Source organism: Nyctereutes procyonoides, unplaced genomic scaffold (assembly GCF_905146905.1).
Source record: "Nyctereutes procyonoides isolate TBG_1078 unplaced genomic scaffold, NYPRO_anot_genome, whole genome shotgun sequence".
Lineage (NCBI taxonomy): Eukaryota > Metazoa > Chordata > Mammalia > Carnivora > Canidae > Nyctereutes > Nyctereutes procyonoides.
Genome location: NW_026575024.1, coordinates 3,394,308 through 3,408,563, shown reverse-complemented (window position 1 = coordinate 3,408,563; position 14,256 = coordinate 3,394,308). Strand labels below are relative to the sequence as shown.

Sequence of the window (14,256 nt, the reverse complement as noted above, 5' to 3'; positions counted from 1 at the left end):
GTATCCAGGGTGTCACCCGGTGCTGTGTGAGCCTAGGCCAGTCACTTAGCCCTTCTGGGCTATACTTGTCTCTTTGGCACATGGCTCTTGATGGCAATGCAAGCTCAGTGGGCAGTGCAGATGTTTTGGAGAAAGATGTGGATGTGAAATACTCTAAGCTGCTTCACACGCTGTGTTTTCCTAAATGGAAAGTGCTCACCTTAACTCATTGTCATCTGAACTTGAGTCAGATTTCTTCCAGGACATTTGTCCAGTCCTCCATTGCCTGCCCTCAGACACCTAAAGAACCTTACCTAGGCTGTCACAGTGCAGTTATAAATTCAATTCTTTGATCGATGCTGTGTGTCTGTGAGCCTGGGTTGGCTGTGAGCCCAGGTACACAATGAGTCCAGTTAGACAGTGAGACCAGGTAGGCTGTGAGCCCAAGAGTTAGTGAGCCCAGTTAGACAGTGAGCCCAGGAAGACAGAGAGCCCAGGTAGGCAGTGAGCCCAGGTAGTCTGAGAGCCCAGGTAGGCAGTGAGTCCAGGTAGACCGAGAGCCCAGGTAGTCTGAGAGCCCAGGTAGGCAGTGAGTCCAGGTAGACTGAGAGCCCAGGTAGGCTGTGAGCCCAGGTAGACCGAGAGCCCAGGTAGGCTGTGAGCCCAGTGAGGGCAGGCACTGTGTCTAGTTTTGCTTAGCAATGCCTCCATTGCCTCGGGCACAGGGTAGATGTGCTTTTGCTTTGGGTTTATGGCAGGGGTTTATGGGTTTTTTGGGTTTATGGCAGACCTTTGGGTCTGAGACCAAGTAACTCGTTAGAAAGTGGTCCCAGGAGAAACAGAAATGGGGACTCACATAGGGAATAATAGGAAGGGGCCGAGTAGATGTGGATTCAGGCAAAGCTGTGCAGAAGGCAGCTGATCCCCCGGGGGATTCTGGAGCACGAGCAGCTCCTGAGTTTGTCTCCAGCGGAGGCAAGGGGGCCGGGCTTTCGAGTCAGCCAGGTCATGTCAACCCCCAGCACTACGTCCTTGTCCTCGTTCACAGGGAAGCCGGAAGCCGGGAGGGCCCCGCAGTCGTGCTGTAAGGACTGCAGGGGACCCGGGGGAGCCTGCCCCAGGGTCAGTTCACATCCGGCGTCCTGCCCACGCCTTCCTGGCCATGCCGCCTAGTTCAGAATTTGCACAATTTCTGGGGTGCTCTGACACAGGAGAATGTTTTTGACTGTCAGCTGACGCAGTGCTTCCACGTGGCAGTAGCTCCAGCCCAGCCAGAGTGCTTTGAAATTTGTGATCCTTAACACATTTTTAATTTAGGGTAATTGCAAAGTTTGCGTGAGACTTTGTGGTTTTATGGCTCTTTCAAATCTGCATGAATCACAGTCCGTATGTATGTGGGTTATCGTTTGGCATCCCGACCAGCTTTCTACTGGACCCCCGAGTCCTGATTCAGCGAAGGGCTGGGCTGATGTGTGTGAAGGCGGAGCCGGGCCGGGAAGCGAGCTGGCATCAAGTACATTGGGAGGCAGCTCGGCTCGGTGCAGACCTGCTGGGGCTGGAATAATTGTGTGATTTATTCTCCGGGACGTGGCTTTCCTCGGCACCATGTCACACCACCTCAGGATGCTGGTGAATGGAAAAGTACAGGACTGTTTGCACGTTGCTCTGCCTAGAAACCACTGCTCTTAGAGGTCGGTGTTATTGGTCTGACCCTGGCTTTATGGCATGACGGAGAGCTCCGCTGGGTCAGGATGTGCTTTTTGTTTTAATAGAGGTAAAATGACCTAAATTTAACATTTAAATTTTTTTTTTAACATTTAAAAAATTTTTAAAAGATTTATTTATTTTAGAGTCGGGGGGGGGGAGAGGGAAAAAAACGAGTGGGAGGGGGAGAGGGAGAGAATCTCAAGCAGAGTCCGTGCTGAGCGCAGAGCCTTGATCCCAGGACCCTGAGGTCATACCCCGAGTCAAAGCCAAGAGTCGGATGCCTAACCCACTGAGCTACCCAGGTGCTCCCTATAATTAACATTTTAACTATTTAAAGGATACAGTTCTGTGACGCAGTACATTCACATGGTTGTGCAAGCTCTGATTCCAGAACTTTCTCATCACCTGGGCGGAAGCTCTGCCCAACAGCCACCACCCCTATTTGCCCTGTCCCCAGCGCTGGTGCCCCCTGATCCGCGTTCACCTATTCTGGTGCTTTCCCATCCGTGGACATGTCTTCCGTGGCTGCGGCTCCCGCTCGGCTTCACATGGTGGCATGTGTCAGTGCGTCATCCCCCCTGGCCGTGTAAGACGATGCAGCCCCGTGGGACAGACGGTTAGACCCAGAGCCGAGACCCGACAGTCGCCCTCCCACACGGTCGCCCCAAGGAATCGGAAAAGGTCTTCAAGCAGAAGCTTGGCCGTGAATATCCGTGGCAGCGCCGCGCTGGAGGCAGAAAGAGCCCGCAGCACGTCCGTGCGGTGGCACAGCGCTCGCCCTCGATATTTCTGAGCCCCCCGCTGAGTGCCCCGCCACTGCCCGCCCCTTCTCTGACCCCTCCCACGGTCTCTCGGGGACCTGCTGCCGGCCCAGTCCCCGGGGCCTCCCCAGTGGGAGCACCCCGCAGAGCTGGGCCGTCCTGGAGAGGACAGCCTGGCACCCCCAAACCGAGGGACTGAAGGAGGCAGAGGGCCCCTCGGGGGGCCAAGTGCACAGCTCCCCCCGGGGGCTGCAGCTGCGGGGAGGGGAGCCTGGGGCTGAAGAGCACGGCGGGAATTTGCTCTATGCCAGCGGAGGCCACTGGAGCGGTTTGAGCGGCGTGAAGCCGGGTAAGGGGAGGTGCTGTGGCATGACCCCGGGTCAGGCCGGCAGGGACCTGGGCGCCCTGAAGGGGACCAGCAGGGGGGCGGATGAGCGGCAACAGACGCAGGGAGTGACATGGTGACATCCGGTGTACCCATAATGTTGCTGCCGCCCCCACACCAGAGCCCGGGCCTGGCAGGGCAGGGTCAGGTCTGGGTCCAGAGAAGATGCTCAGGAAAGGGGTCCGACGTGGGCAGAGCTGGCCGCCCCAGCAGAGCAGCTGCCAGGGGCCCCGCGGTGCCGGAGAGCAGTGGCTGGGGTCCGGGGTAGCCGTGTATCCGTCAGCGGGGGCTGGCCCTCCTGGGGTGGGGGGCACCCGGGGCCGTGCCCCAACAGCAGCCTGAGGCCCTGAGCGTGCTCTGAGCAGACGGGTGTCACTGGCCGGGGCGTGTTCCCGGCAAGCAGGACCTGCCGGCTTGCCGGGCTGCCTCCACCTTGGCGTGACCTCTGTGACAGCCGCCCGGGAGCCGGGGCCGGGCCGGGGCCTGTGGCGACAACAGAAGTACGGACACTGCAGGTTCTCAGGCACAGCGGCCTTTGCTCTCAGGGGCGGCCCAGGATCAACCATGAGGGGCCGGGAGGAGGCCGCGTCGGCAAAAGCGCAGGGTGGCTACAAAGTCAGCACATTCGAGAAGGAGCGCAACTTGGCCAATCCTGAGAAACATGTCTTGTCCTGTAGGATTATGAACGTCAGCTGTGCACGCACAGGAAGGGGCTGGGAGCTCAAACACGGAGGAGTTGGCGTCTCCTTTCCTTTTGCTTCTCAGATGCTCATGGGGCCCTCTCTGGGTCCTCCTGGGTTCTGATTTAGGGCCTGCGGAGGCAGGCACCTGGGACACACTTGGTCCCTGCTCTCCTGGTCAGACAGCCAGGATGGACATTCAGCTAGTGAGCCGGCAAATCAATAGCTGATTCTAAATTGCACTGACGTCTGGTGAAAAGCGTGATCGGAAGCCTGCAGTGGGTATGGAGGATGGGACCGTGAGGGTAGAGTAGGAGTTCGTCAAGGGAAAAATGTTGCCTCCAGAGGGATTGGCATGGGGACAGCCTTGTGTCTGGAGAGCTTGAGCACGGGGAAGCGGAAGAGAGGCAGCCGTCGGTGGAGTCAGGAGGGGGTGCGGTTTGAGATAAGCTCATGGAAGTGGACACCAGAATCTGGGGTCACTGTGGGGGTCTTGTGTTTTGCCCTAATGGCCCCTGTGACGTTAAGCGGGGGAGTGATGCACAGCCCTGTCTGCTTAGCAGGCAGGCTTAGCGGATGCCGGGCAACCAGTCAGAGGCTGCAGAGCTGGAGGATGGGGGTGACACCAGCCCGGCCCCCAGGGGTCGGGAGTGGGAGCGAAGGTAAGGGACCTTGAGCCCACACCATCCCTTCTCACCCTCTTCCTTCTCCGAGTGTCCAGTGGCCCCATTATCCCAGAAGACATTTCCGAACGGACCGCCGAGGGCAGGCATTGGCAAACGGTGGTCCACAGGGCAAATCTGTCTTCCACTGGTTTTTATGAATAAAGTTTTGTTAAAACATATCCGAGCCAACTCACCTGGGTATCCTCTCCAGCGGCTTTCATGCGCTGGCTGGGTGGTCACAACAGAGATTGTGTGGCCCTCGAAGCCCGAGATATGTAGGCGCTGCCGGGCCCTTTACAGAGAACATTTGCCCGTCCCTGACCTCAGCAAAATGAACGTGGGGACACATTTTCAAATAACCAACCTATGGGCTCAGAATCTTCCCGGCATTTAAATGTGTTTAATTCCTCTGAAAAATGCTAAAGCATGCTTTTTTTAAAAAAAATTTTTTTTGGTGCATTTTTTTTTAATTAACATCTGCCCTTAAGCTTTTTTATTTTATTTTTTTTAAATTTTTTTTTATTTATGATAGTCACAGAGAGAGAGAGGCAGAGACACAGGCAGAGGGAGAAGCAGGCTCCATGCACCGGGAGCCCAATGTGGGATTCGATCCCGGGTCTCCAGGATCGCGCCCTGGGCCAAAGGCAGGCGCCAAACCGCAGCGCCACCCAGGGATCCCCTGCCCTTAAGCTTTGACTGGCATATAAGAACCTCGAATTACACTTTGGTATAGAAATGTCCAGGCCGGAACTTGGGCCTCGTCGATATTATTCGTCTGGATTTGCAGTTGCGATGCTGACGTCTCCCCGTGGGTTGTTTTACAGTTTATCCTCTCTCTGGAACGCCCGGTTTTCTTTCCTCCATTGAAGACGATCTTTAGGGGGCCGTCTCTGAAAGCAGAGTCTGTGGGCCCCTTTGCTGAATAATTTTTATAAGAGTTTGCGGACGTGCAGATACGGAGCGTCGCTAAGCCCGACACCAGCCAACGCCAGAGCGGGGAGCGGCAAAGGCGGTTCTCGGGATCCTCCCGGTCCTCCTCCCTGACCCCATCCTCCTCGCACTTTCATTCCTAGTTCCAGACTCCACGCAGCCTTTTCAGACTCCCTCAATTTACAGATTTGAGCTGATTTTCACTGGGAGAACTGGCCATATGTCTGGCAGACACCAGCGACCATTGGCAGAGTTGTGGGCTTGATACTAAACAGATGGGCCTTCTCATCAGATGTGCTGGTTTTTCCACAATAACTCGCGAGGAAGAAAGAAGCCGCTTTAGTGCTGCCGTGGTCTCTCCACGGGTGTCGGGGCAGAGACGGTGCCCGTTGCCTGGTCTTCGTATTTGCATTCTTGCTGTGTAGGGGCCTCGGGCGGCGGGGGGAAGCTCAGGGAGGTGGGAGGCTTTGAGGTCCAACTTGTGCAGAGGCTTAGAGAGTCCCCGTTCTCTTTGGGATGCAGAATAATTGGGGACCAGACGTTCATATTCCAAAAACGAACTGCCATGAACACCGCTGAGCAGGGGCACGTTAAGACTGCTTGCTCTCACGTCTACTGCTCCAAGTGCACGGTTGCGCCAGGCCGGGTGTGGCTGCGGCTGTCTGGGCGGCAAGGGGTTGCCTGATTGGCCTCCGTACGAACGGAGTCGCTTGCAGCAGGACTGCTCAGAGCCTTTGCTTGCTGTGATAATAGGTGGCGGTCCTCCGGGGAGGGCTTTTCATGCACATGGTGTGTTCTGGTGGGCCTTCCTCCACAGGGCATCTCCCATGTTGGGTTCCGGGGAACTTGGGGAAGCCTGGTGTCATGCCCCACTGGTGAGCTCTGCATCTGAAAGCCTGGGCTCCCAGGCCGGGCCTGCCGGTCATCAGCCGTGTGACTTCCTACCCGGGTTCCCCACCACCCCCAGCGTCCTCTTCCTAAATGTGCGAGGGAGCTGGAAATGTAGTCCCTGCCTCCTGGGGTTGTTCGCTGGGACCCAGGACGCCGAGGAGTTTGGGCCCCTACCCCCCCCGCCCCCGCCCCGGGCATTCAAAACTGCCTGCTCCTGTGATCAGCTTCTGTTCGATTCACGATCTTCCGGGGCCCACTGTTCACTCAAAAGCGTAGCAGGGGGGAGGCAGCAATGCCTAGGAACCCTCATTATCCCCCGCCGGTGGGGGTGCCCTGCCGGTGGGGGTGCCCAGGTGACCCAGGTCACGGTGCTAATAACCGGTGACCTGCATTCTGATTCCACTTCCGTTTTCCCACCGCAGGAATCAGTCATTCATGCATCAGTTCGCTCACTCCTTCATTCATTCACTGCACATGCTGGCAGCCGTGCCAGGTGCCCGGGGAGGGTGCGGGGAGCCTGCTGTGGGGGTTCCTAGGGTCCCTGTGCCGGAGAGGCGGTGTCCTCCCCTCCCCCCCTCCGGGCCGTGAGCGAGCACAGGTTCCACTGGGCAGGCGGGCAGAGCTGTAGGAAGGCCTGCAGAGGTCCTGGGAATGGAGCCACCGGCCCTTAGACCCTTAGACATTCCTCTCTCCTTTCGAATGGATCCACCCTTCTTCCTGCCTCCCTGCCGGGCCCCCTGCCCGCCCGGGGACCAGTCCCCGCCTCCGTTCCTGGCCTCCGTTCCTCGACCCTGATTCCTGGAAGGTGCTGGGGTGTGGCCTGGTTCTGCCTGTATTCATCAGCACTCCCCAGACGTCCTGCTCCTCGGTGGCTGCTCAAGAATTTTCCAGGAGGAGCGGAGAGGGTCAGACCAGCAATACTTTCACCTTTGGGAGACTTAAAGTCCATTTTGGAAATTTGGTTTTTGGAGGTTGAGACCCATCCTGGGTGATGGGCCAAGTAAAAAACCCAGTACTTGTTCCCAGACGGCCGTCAAGCCACATCTTTTGCAGCCTGGACACAGGCCATCGGTCTTTGATGCCAGACGCTGTGACTTTGCTCTGTGCTGCTCTGACGACGGTCTCCGCTCCAGCCCTGTTTCCACCCCGCACCCTGTCTCCCTGACAGCAGTGCTGTCATCGTCTGCTCCGCGTAGTCTGGTGCGGGGGGCTGGCACGAGGCCCTTTGCGGCTGATGTCCTGACTTCCGAGCATACTCTCACCTTAGCTGCGTGACCTGGGAAAATCATTTCATGTCTCTCTGCCTCCGTTTGCCTCCTGTGATGTGGGTGATGAAAATAGTGACCAGCCGCCTCCGGTCTGGCTAGGAATGGAATGAGCTGGTTCGTGTTAGGGGCTCTGGATGGGCTTGTCACATGACATAGCAGGTGCCCGTACATGTCCTGGCTCTGAGGAGGACTCTGTCTCAGCACCTCTCTGGATCCCTCCCTCTTTTCTGTGCCGGCCCGCCACCCTCACCCCACCTGTCCCCTCTCCCAGGGCCTCCCTGCCTGCGGCTGTCCACACACGTGACACTCTCGAGGCCTGGTCCCCTATGCCTTCCCCCCTGCAGGGCCTCTGTCTTGGTCCCATGCAGCCCTCCCCCCCGCCCCTTCCAGAAGCCCTGAGCTCCAGCTGATGGTGCTCGGATCCAAGGGCACAGACCCACGCTGGCCAGGGGGTGACACCAAGGACAACGCAACATTGTTACTTTTTCTCTTATCGATATACTTTCAGTTAGATGATGAAGAATATGTCATCTTTATTTTGAGATTATGTTCTTCCAATCACGTGTAGTCAGGGCCGTGGGTACTAGAGGGCAGTCTTGTGCAGGTGTATTTGCGTGTGTGTGTGTGTCATTGATTGGCACTGCCGAAGGTTGGCATCTCCATGCACATCTCAATTTCCCATGTGGAGATTTTGCTGGGCTTTTTTTGAACCTCAGAGGCTGGGGACGTCGGGTCGTGCTTCTCTCTGCCGTATTTCCCGTGCCCCATGTACCACGTCCTGTCACATTTTGGTGGATTTGCACTTTTTCTTCAACTCCTTGTCAACCTCCAAGGCCTAAACCAAGTATCACCTGCCGCCTCCCCTGCGCCCCCAGCAGCCTTCTGAATTCTCACCGCCCCCGGCCCCCACCTGGCCCCCCAGGTCCCCCAGGCTGGAAGAATTGCTCCCTCTGCAGGCATACCCCACCCCCACCCCTGACGTGGCTCTTCCTGGTGATTGCAGGCATCCCGGTTTTCTCCGTGGTCAGCGGACCCCGCAGGGCAGGGGGCTGTGCAGCACCTCTTGCTCTGCCTCACACCCAGCAGGTGCTTGTCTTGTAGGAGGTGGTCTCGGCGTATCGCCCGATGGAGTCTTGTGGACAAGGAAGGCTCACTGAGGAAGCAGAAGCCCCGCTCTCTGGCCCCAGATCCCTCGTTCTGACCTAAGTTCTGAAATGCCCTCAGCGTTTCTCTCTGTGTGTCTTCCTGCTGCTCCATGAGCAAGTGAGCTTCGTGCAGGGCGGCCCTGGCTCTCCGCAGGCCTCAGCTGATGCCCGATGGATGAGTCTGCAAGTGAGTGAATGGGCACCAAAGGGGCATTGGTGTTCTCTGATGCGGGGGGCTCCCGCCTTCCCCACGAAGCTGGCAGCTCTGCAGGTGGCGCCCAGTAATCAGCGAGGGGGGGGGCGCTTGCCTTCTGTGGTGTTCTGGGGAAAGGGAAAGGGAGACGGGAGCCAGCGGATAGAAGGTGAGGAAGCAGGAATGCCCCAGGTCACGAAGGAGTGGACTTTGGAGTCAGATGGACGGGGGCCAGATCCAGGCTCCAGCCCAGGGGCTCCACATCCCAGATTTCCTGGCCAAGCAGGTGTTTCTTTGAGAACCGCCTGGGGACCAGGCACCAGTAAAGATGCCAGGGGCTGGCGGTGAACAGACGGCCACAGCTCCTGTTCTCAGAGGGCTTTGTGTGTCCCGGCGGGAAAGACAGGGGACGATGCACAGTATGTCCCAGGATGAGAGCCAGGAGCCATCAGAGCTGGGATGGAGGGGTGGGAGGAAGAGAGGAGCTGGCCCCGTGCCTCAGCCCGCGAGCCCAGTGAGCTCAGTCATGGTGGCGCTGCTGTCCTTCCCTGCCTTGTTCTAGAACAGCGCCTGCCTGTAGGTCTGTGGGCTCCACTGGTGGGAGAAGTGGGCAGGGTTGGTGCCAGGGGACAGTGAGGCCCCCAGGGGACCAGGAGGGCCTGGGCATGTCAGGGACCTTCCCCTCCAGGTGTCTCACATCAGTGGGTGGCCCGCCTGCCCCCTCCATCCTTCGGGAATGCTGGGAGGCCCCCCTGCCCTGTGGCGGCGTGTGTTACTTCCTCACACAGATGTGGGGACACACTTTTCATTAATTAACTGCTAATGGTTCACAGGTGGCAGAGGTGGCCCTACGATGGCACCACTGTGTTACTCAGAGGCCAGAGGATCTGCTAGTGTGTCCGCACCTCTGGGAATCCTCCCAGAGCAGGGTGTGGAGGGAAAGGATGGGGAGGAGGAGGAGGGGGAGGATGGAGATGGGGAGGAGGAGGAGGGTAGGGAGGGAGAGGATGGGGAGGAGTGTGGGGAGGAGGAGGAGGGTGGGGAAGGAGGATGAGGACCAGGAGGAGGGCAGGGAGGGAGGGGATAGGGAGGAGAAGGAGGAGTGGGGAGGAGGATGGGGAGGTAGAGGATGGGGAGGAGGAAGGCAGGGAGGAAGGGGATGGGGAGGTGGAAGGTGGGGAGGAAGAGGATGGGGAGGAGGAGGAGGGTAGAGAGGATGGGGATGGGGGGAGCAAGAGGGTGGGGAGGGAGAGGATGGGGAGGAAGAGGAAGGTGGAATGGATGGGGATGGGGAGGAGGGGGATGCACTGTCCCCTCTGCACCCTCCACCGCTTCAGGCGAGCCACAGGGCTGCACAGCCAAGGACTGGGGCTGTCCCGAGCACTCAGCTCCCCGCGAGGCCAGGGCAGGGGCGAGGATGCAGGGAGGAGGGGGAGCACCCCCGCCCCCGGCAGCGAGGCAGGGAGCCAGCACGTGAACCCAGTGCCCTGGCGGAGCCCCTGCGTCCTTCATGACCGCCCAGATCCGGTGTCCGAAGCGTGCCACGAATGTTGCAGTGATGATGGTGACAGAGTCGGGGGCCGAGATGAGCGGGTGGGCACCTGGCGGTCAGCCTGTCCTTCGTGCTACACGGGGGCGGGCAGGGAACGTGCAGGACACGGAGGTGACCAGAGCTGTGTTCATAAGGTGGCGGGGGACCCGGGGAGGCTGCTGAGAACTCCGTGGGGCGTCTGAGGCAGCTGCAGGTGGCCTGGACCCGGGTCCCCGAGATGTGGTTAGCCCGAGGGGTGGGGTTCGGGGTCGGACACACGGCTCATTCCATGTGCTGCTCCTCTTTGCTTCGGCTGCCAGGGAGCTCGGCCACCATGTGCCCTCCTCGGGGCCCACGTGCCATCTCTCAGGCCTGTCCAGACCTCCTGGATTTCGGCAGCCGCTCACCCTGGGGGCCACGTGCTTCTGGGAACTGCCTCCTGCCTTCTGTGAGGTATAACTCAAGTGAGGACAACGGTCCCTGGAGGCTGGGTCCCTTCCCCCAGGATGGCAGCCCCTGGGGCCACTCCTGCCTGGCCTCCAGGGACGTGGGGGCGGCTTGGGCTCCCTGGCTCCCCGGCCCACACTTCTTGGGCGCCTCCTGGGTGCCGGGTGCTGGGCCCACCCATGGAAACAAGCTCACCCAAGTCCTTTCTCAAACAGGCCTGTTCATCCACACGGGTTCCTGTGTTGACCGCCTGTGGACAGTCTCCACCCGACAGTTAACTCCCCTTCACAGCGACAGAGTGGCTGCACCCCCCGGGTGGCTGGGATGGTCCTGCTCTATGCCTTTCGTTGGTGTCCTCCTCCTGGAGATAACTGTGCATGGTCACCCCCAGAAGCGGCTTGGAGATCCAAGGGCGGAGGGGGGTCCTCTGGAGTCAGGCCGCTCAGTCAGTCATGCCCGACGTCCCGCATTTCCTCGCTCCGTGAGTCCACGAATGGCCCACGGCTCTGAGCCTCAGTGTGCTCACCTGTACAAGGGGTATGATCATAGTCTGCATCTCAGACCTGTTGTGAGGTGAACTAAGGCAGTTCTGGCCTGGAATACGCAGGGACTAGGTTTCACGCCGTAATAATTCTTGCGTCCCTTGTGTCCTACAAATGACTGCAAACTGGTACCGGGAGGCACCTACGCTAGCAGCGCTGGTAACCCGAGTGTCTGCACAGTCTTGAAACAGAGATGATGTTTACATGGGCTGGAGCAGACGCTCAACGAACTGTGTCCGAAACGGGTTTACCCAGTCTTCCAGGCCCCGTGACCCCCTGTGGTCACCCTGAGTCTTCCTTCAACACTAGGCATTGGGGATGGCCGTTCTCTTTATTTTATAGAGATGGGAGCTGAGGCTCAGGGGTGCGGGGCCGACAGGCGTCAGACCTCGGGGATGGCCTGGCTGCTCCTCGCCGGGGCCGCGCATCCCCGGGGCGCTCGTCATGTGGGGTACAGGCTGGGTCCTGGGGCGCCCAGCCCATCGCACGGCCTGGCCCCGCTCACCACCCTGCTATGGCCTCGCCGCAGCCCTGCTCTGCCAGCGTCCCCTGCCCGCCCCCCACAAGCTTCTCGGCTTGGGAACCTCAGGCTCCCCGCCCCTCCGCGCAGCTAGCAGCGAGGCAATGAACCCACTGGGTGTGGAGGAAGTGTGCGTGTGTGTGCAAGCGTGCACGAGCATATGCATACGTGCACCGGGTGTCCTGGCCAGGGCCGGGCGCGGTGCCTGCAGCTGTGCTGGGGGCACCGGCGGGTGTCTGAACGTGCGCCCAAGGGATCCTGAGAGGTGAGGCTTCGGGCACTCGGGCCCGGCCCTGCCCCGGGGGGGCGGGTAGAGAGACTGGAGCCCTCCCTCCAAGCGGCAAGCGGCGGGCGCTGGCCTGAGCTCTGCGTGAGCTGTGCCGGGCTGTGGCCGAGCAGCAGGCGCCGCGGGTGGCTCTGTCGCGGCTCCCCCAGGTCGCACGTCCTGTCCGCCGCTGCACTGTTTTCTGTTCCAACTAATCTTCTGTCTTAAAGCGTGAACACACCCTACGCTGCTGAGGGCCAGCGCTGAAGCTCATGTGTCCCGCCCTCCGGGCCCCCAGTAGCAGGGGTCCTCCGACGCGGGAGGGCCCCGGACGTGTGCTCCGCACAGACAAGCAAGCTCAGGGGCGCGACCCCCTTACGCGCCTCGCTGGCAGATGCTGTGTGAGTTTGCGTGCTGATTCTTTTTTTTTTTTTTAAAGATTTGATTTGAGAGAGAGAGAGAGAGAGAGAGAGAGAGCACAAGCAGGGGGAGAGGGAGAAGCGGACTCCCCGCTGCACAGGGAGCCCGACGTGGGGCTCAATCCCAGGGCTCTGGGATCATGACCCGAGCCGAAGGCAGATGCTTCACTGACTGAGCCCCCCAGGCGCCCCACATGCTGATTTTCATGACTTACTGATTTATATCAGCTGAGCTGCGTCTCTGCAGCCCAGATCTGCTTTATTTTCTTCCATGTCAGTACACGGGTCACGGAGGGAAGGCCGGTCAGTGATGTAGCCAGTGGCCTGTTGACGGTACCAGTCCCTCGTGTGTGACAGACACACTGTGGGCGTCCTCGGATGTCCGTCTCTGTGTGTCCCCCAGAGTGCAAACACGGCCTGGTTTTCTGAGCAGGGGACCCGAAGGAGGGCCACTTCCCTTTGCCTGTTCACAGATGAACCCCTTTTGCAGCTGTTGTGTGAGGACCACGGCCAGGCTGTGCTGAGGTCCGAGACAGAGAGCTGATGGCTGAGCGGGAGGGCAGGCCCCCAGGCCCCCTTGCTGCTCCCAGATGCCTGAAGCACAGGTAGCCTCAGGAGCCTGAGGCAAGGCTCTGAACCTCGTCTGGGACAGGAGAAGGTGGAGATATGCAGAGAAAGTCAGACTTAGCCGGGTAGGTGAAGTGCTTACAGCAAAAGGCTGAGGAGAGCAGCATGGGTGAGGGGCATAGCATGAGCAAAGGTCCTGGGGTGGGAGAGAGTTCATGGGAAATTTGAGACGTCTTCACATTGCGGTGGCCAAATGCCAAGTTGTGGGGTGGGTTCCGGGGGGAGGGCTTCCGCTGGAGGGAAGTAGAGCACCCAGATCAGGTGCTGGCTCCCATGCGAGTGAGCCCCAGGCTTTGGAGGGTCATCAGTGGCCCCTTGGGTGAGCAGTCACCTTGGCAACCTGCCCCCCTGCGGAGTCACATAGGAGTGGTGATCACCCTGGTGTTCCCCTTCCAGATGAGATGGACCAAGCACCCCCAGCGCGCTCCGAATATCTGGTCTCAGGGATCCGCACTCCCCCGGTGAGGAGGAGCAGCAAGCTGGCCACCCTGGGCAGGATCTTCAAACCCTGGAAATGGAGGAAGAAGAAAAACGAAAAACTGAAACAGACGACGTCCGGTGAGCATGGGGGACAGGGAGCTGGCGCCTGGGTCATCACGCTGCTCTGCGAGCACGTTGGCCCCTGGCCCCCACGGGAGGGCGGGCTGAGCTCTGTGGGCCCCGCTGGCAGGAGCTGTTCCACTTCTCAGGTCACCTCCATCCCCAGTCCTGGTCTCGGGACACACCTGTCACCCACTCACCACCCAAACCCCCGGGTGCACCAGTCTCGGGGTCCCTGTGGGGCAGGGTGGGGCGACAGGCTCGCAACACTCTCCGACGACACTGGGCCTGCATCCCTGGGAGCCCCCCGGGCGGTTCGGAGGGTCAGGGCCCTCCTTGTGGCCTGGATTCTGGAGGCATCCCTTCTTACTGGAAGCCCCAGCCAGCCGCTACCTGCCCCCCCCCCCCACAGAGGCTGCCCATTGGGGAACTCCCACCCCAATGCCTGCCCCCCCCCACCAAGGGCCCAGCAGCTTCCTTCCCTCACTCACCTGGGGCTGCGTCCTTACACCCTGCCAGTCCCCGCTCGGTGGGAAGTTGGGCTGTGCTGGACCACAGATGACACCTGTGGTGGGCCCAGCCATGATAGTAGCAAGGAGTGACCAACCGAGCCCTCAGAGCCAGTGCTCTCAGGGGGGCCTGCCCATCTCAGGGAGGGGAAGCCAGTCCAGGTCACGTGGCCGGCAGCCTACGGAGCTGGAGTGTGAGCCCTGGCAGCCGGGCTCGGGTCTGGCTCCCACGTGACAGGGAGTCCTTGGTAA

At 59.9% G+C, this 14,256-nt stretch overlaps 1 protein-coding gene across 7 annotated transcripts in view; it reads left to right on the top strand.

The window, feature by feature from the left end:
- PHACTR3 (phosphatase and actin regulator 3) overlaps positions 1-14,256 on the top strand; it is a 213,045-nt gene that overhangs the window by 104,698 nt on the left and 94,091 nt on the right. For 4 of the 7 annotated variants that reach the window (XM_055308034.1, XM_055308068.1, XM_055308054.1 and 1 more), the window contains exon 2: positions 13,352-13,513. In XM_055308034.1, the coding sequence (XP_055164009.1) occupies positions 13,352-13,513 (162 nt within the window). Of the gene's footprint in view, positions 1-8,367; positions 8,599-12,169; positions 12,311-12,911; positions 13,021-13,351; positions 13,514-14,256 lie in introns of those variants that run through there. The other 3 variants (XM_055308045.1, XM_055308062.1, XM_055308083.1) reach the window with 3 other exon arrangements.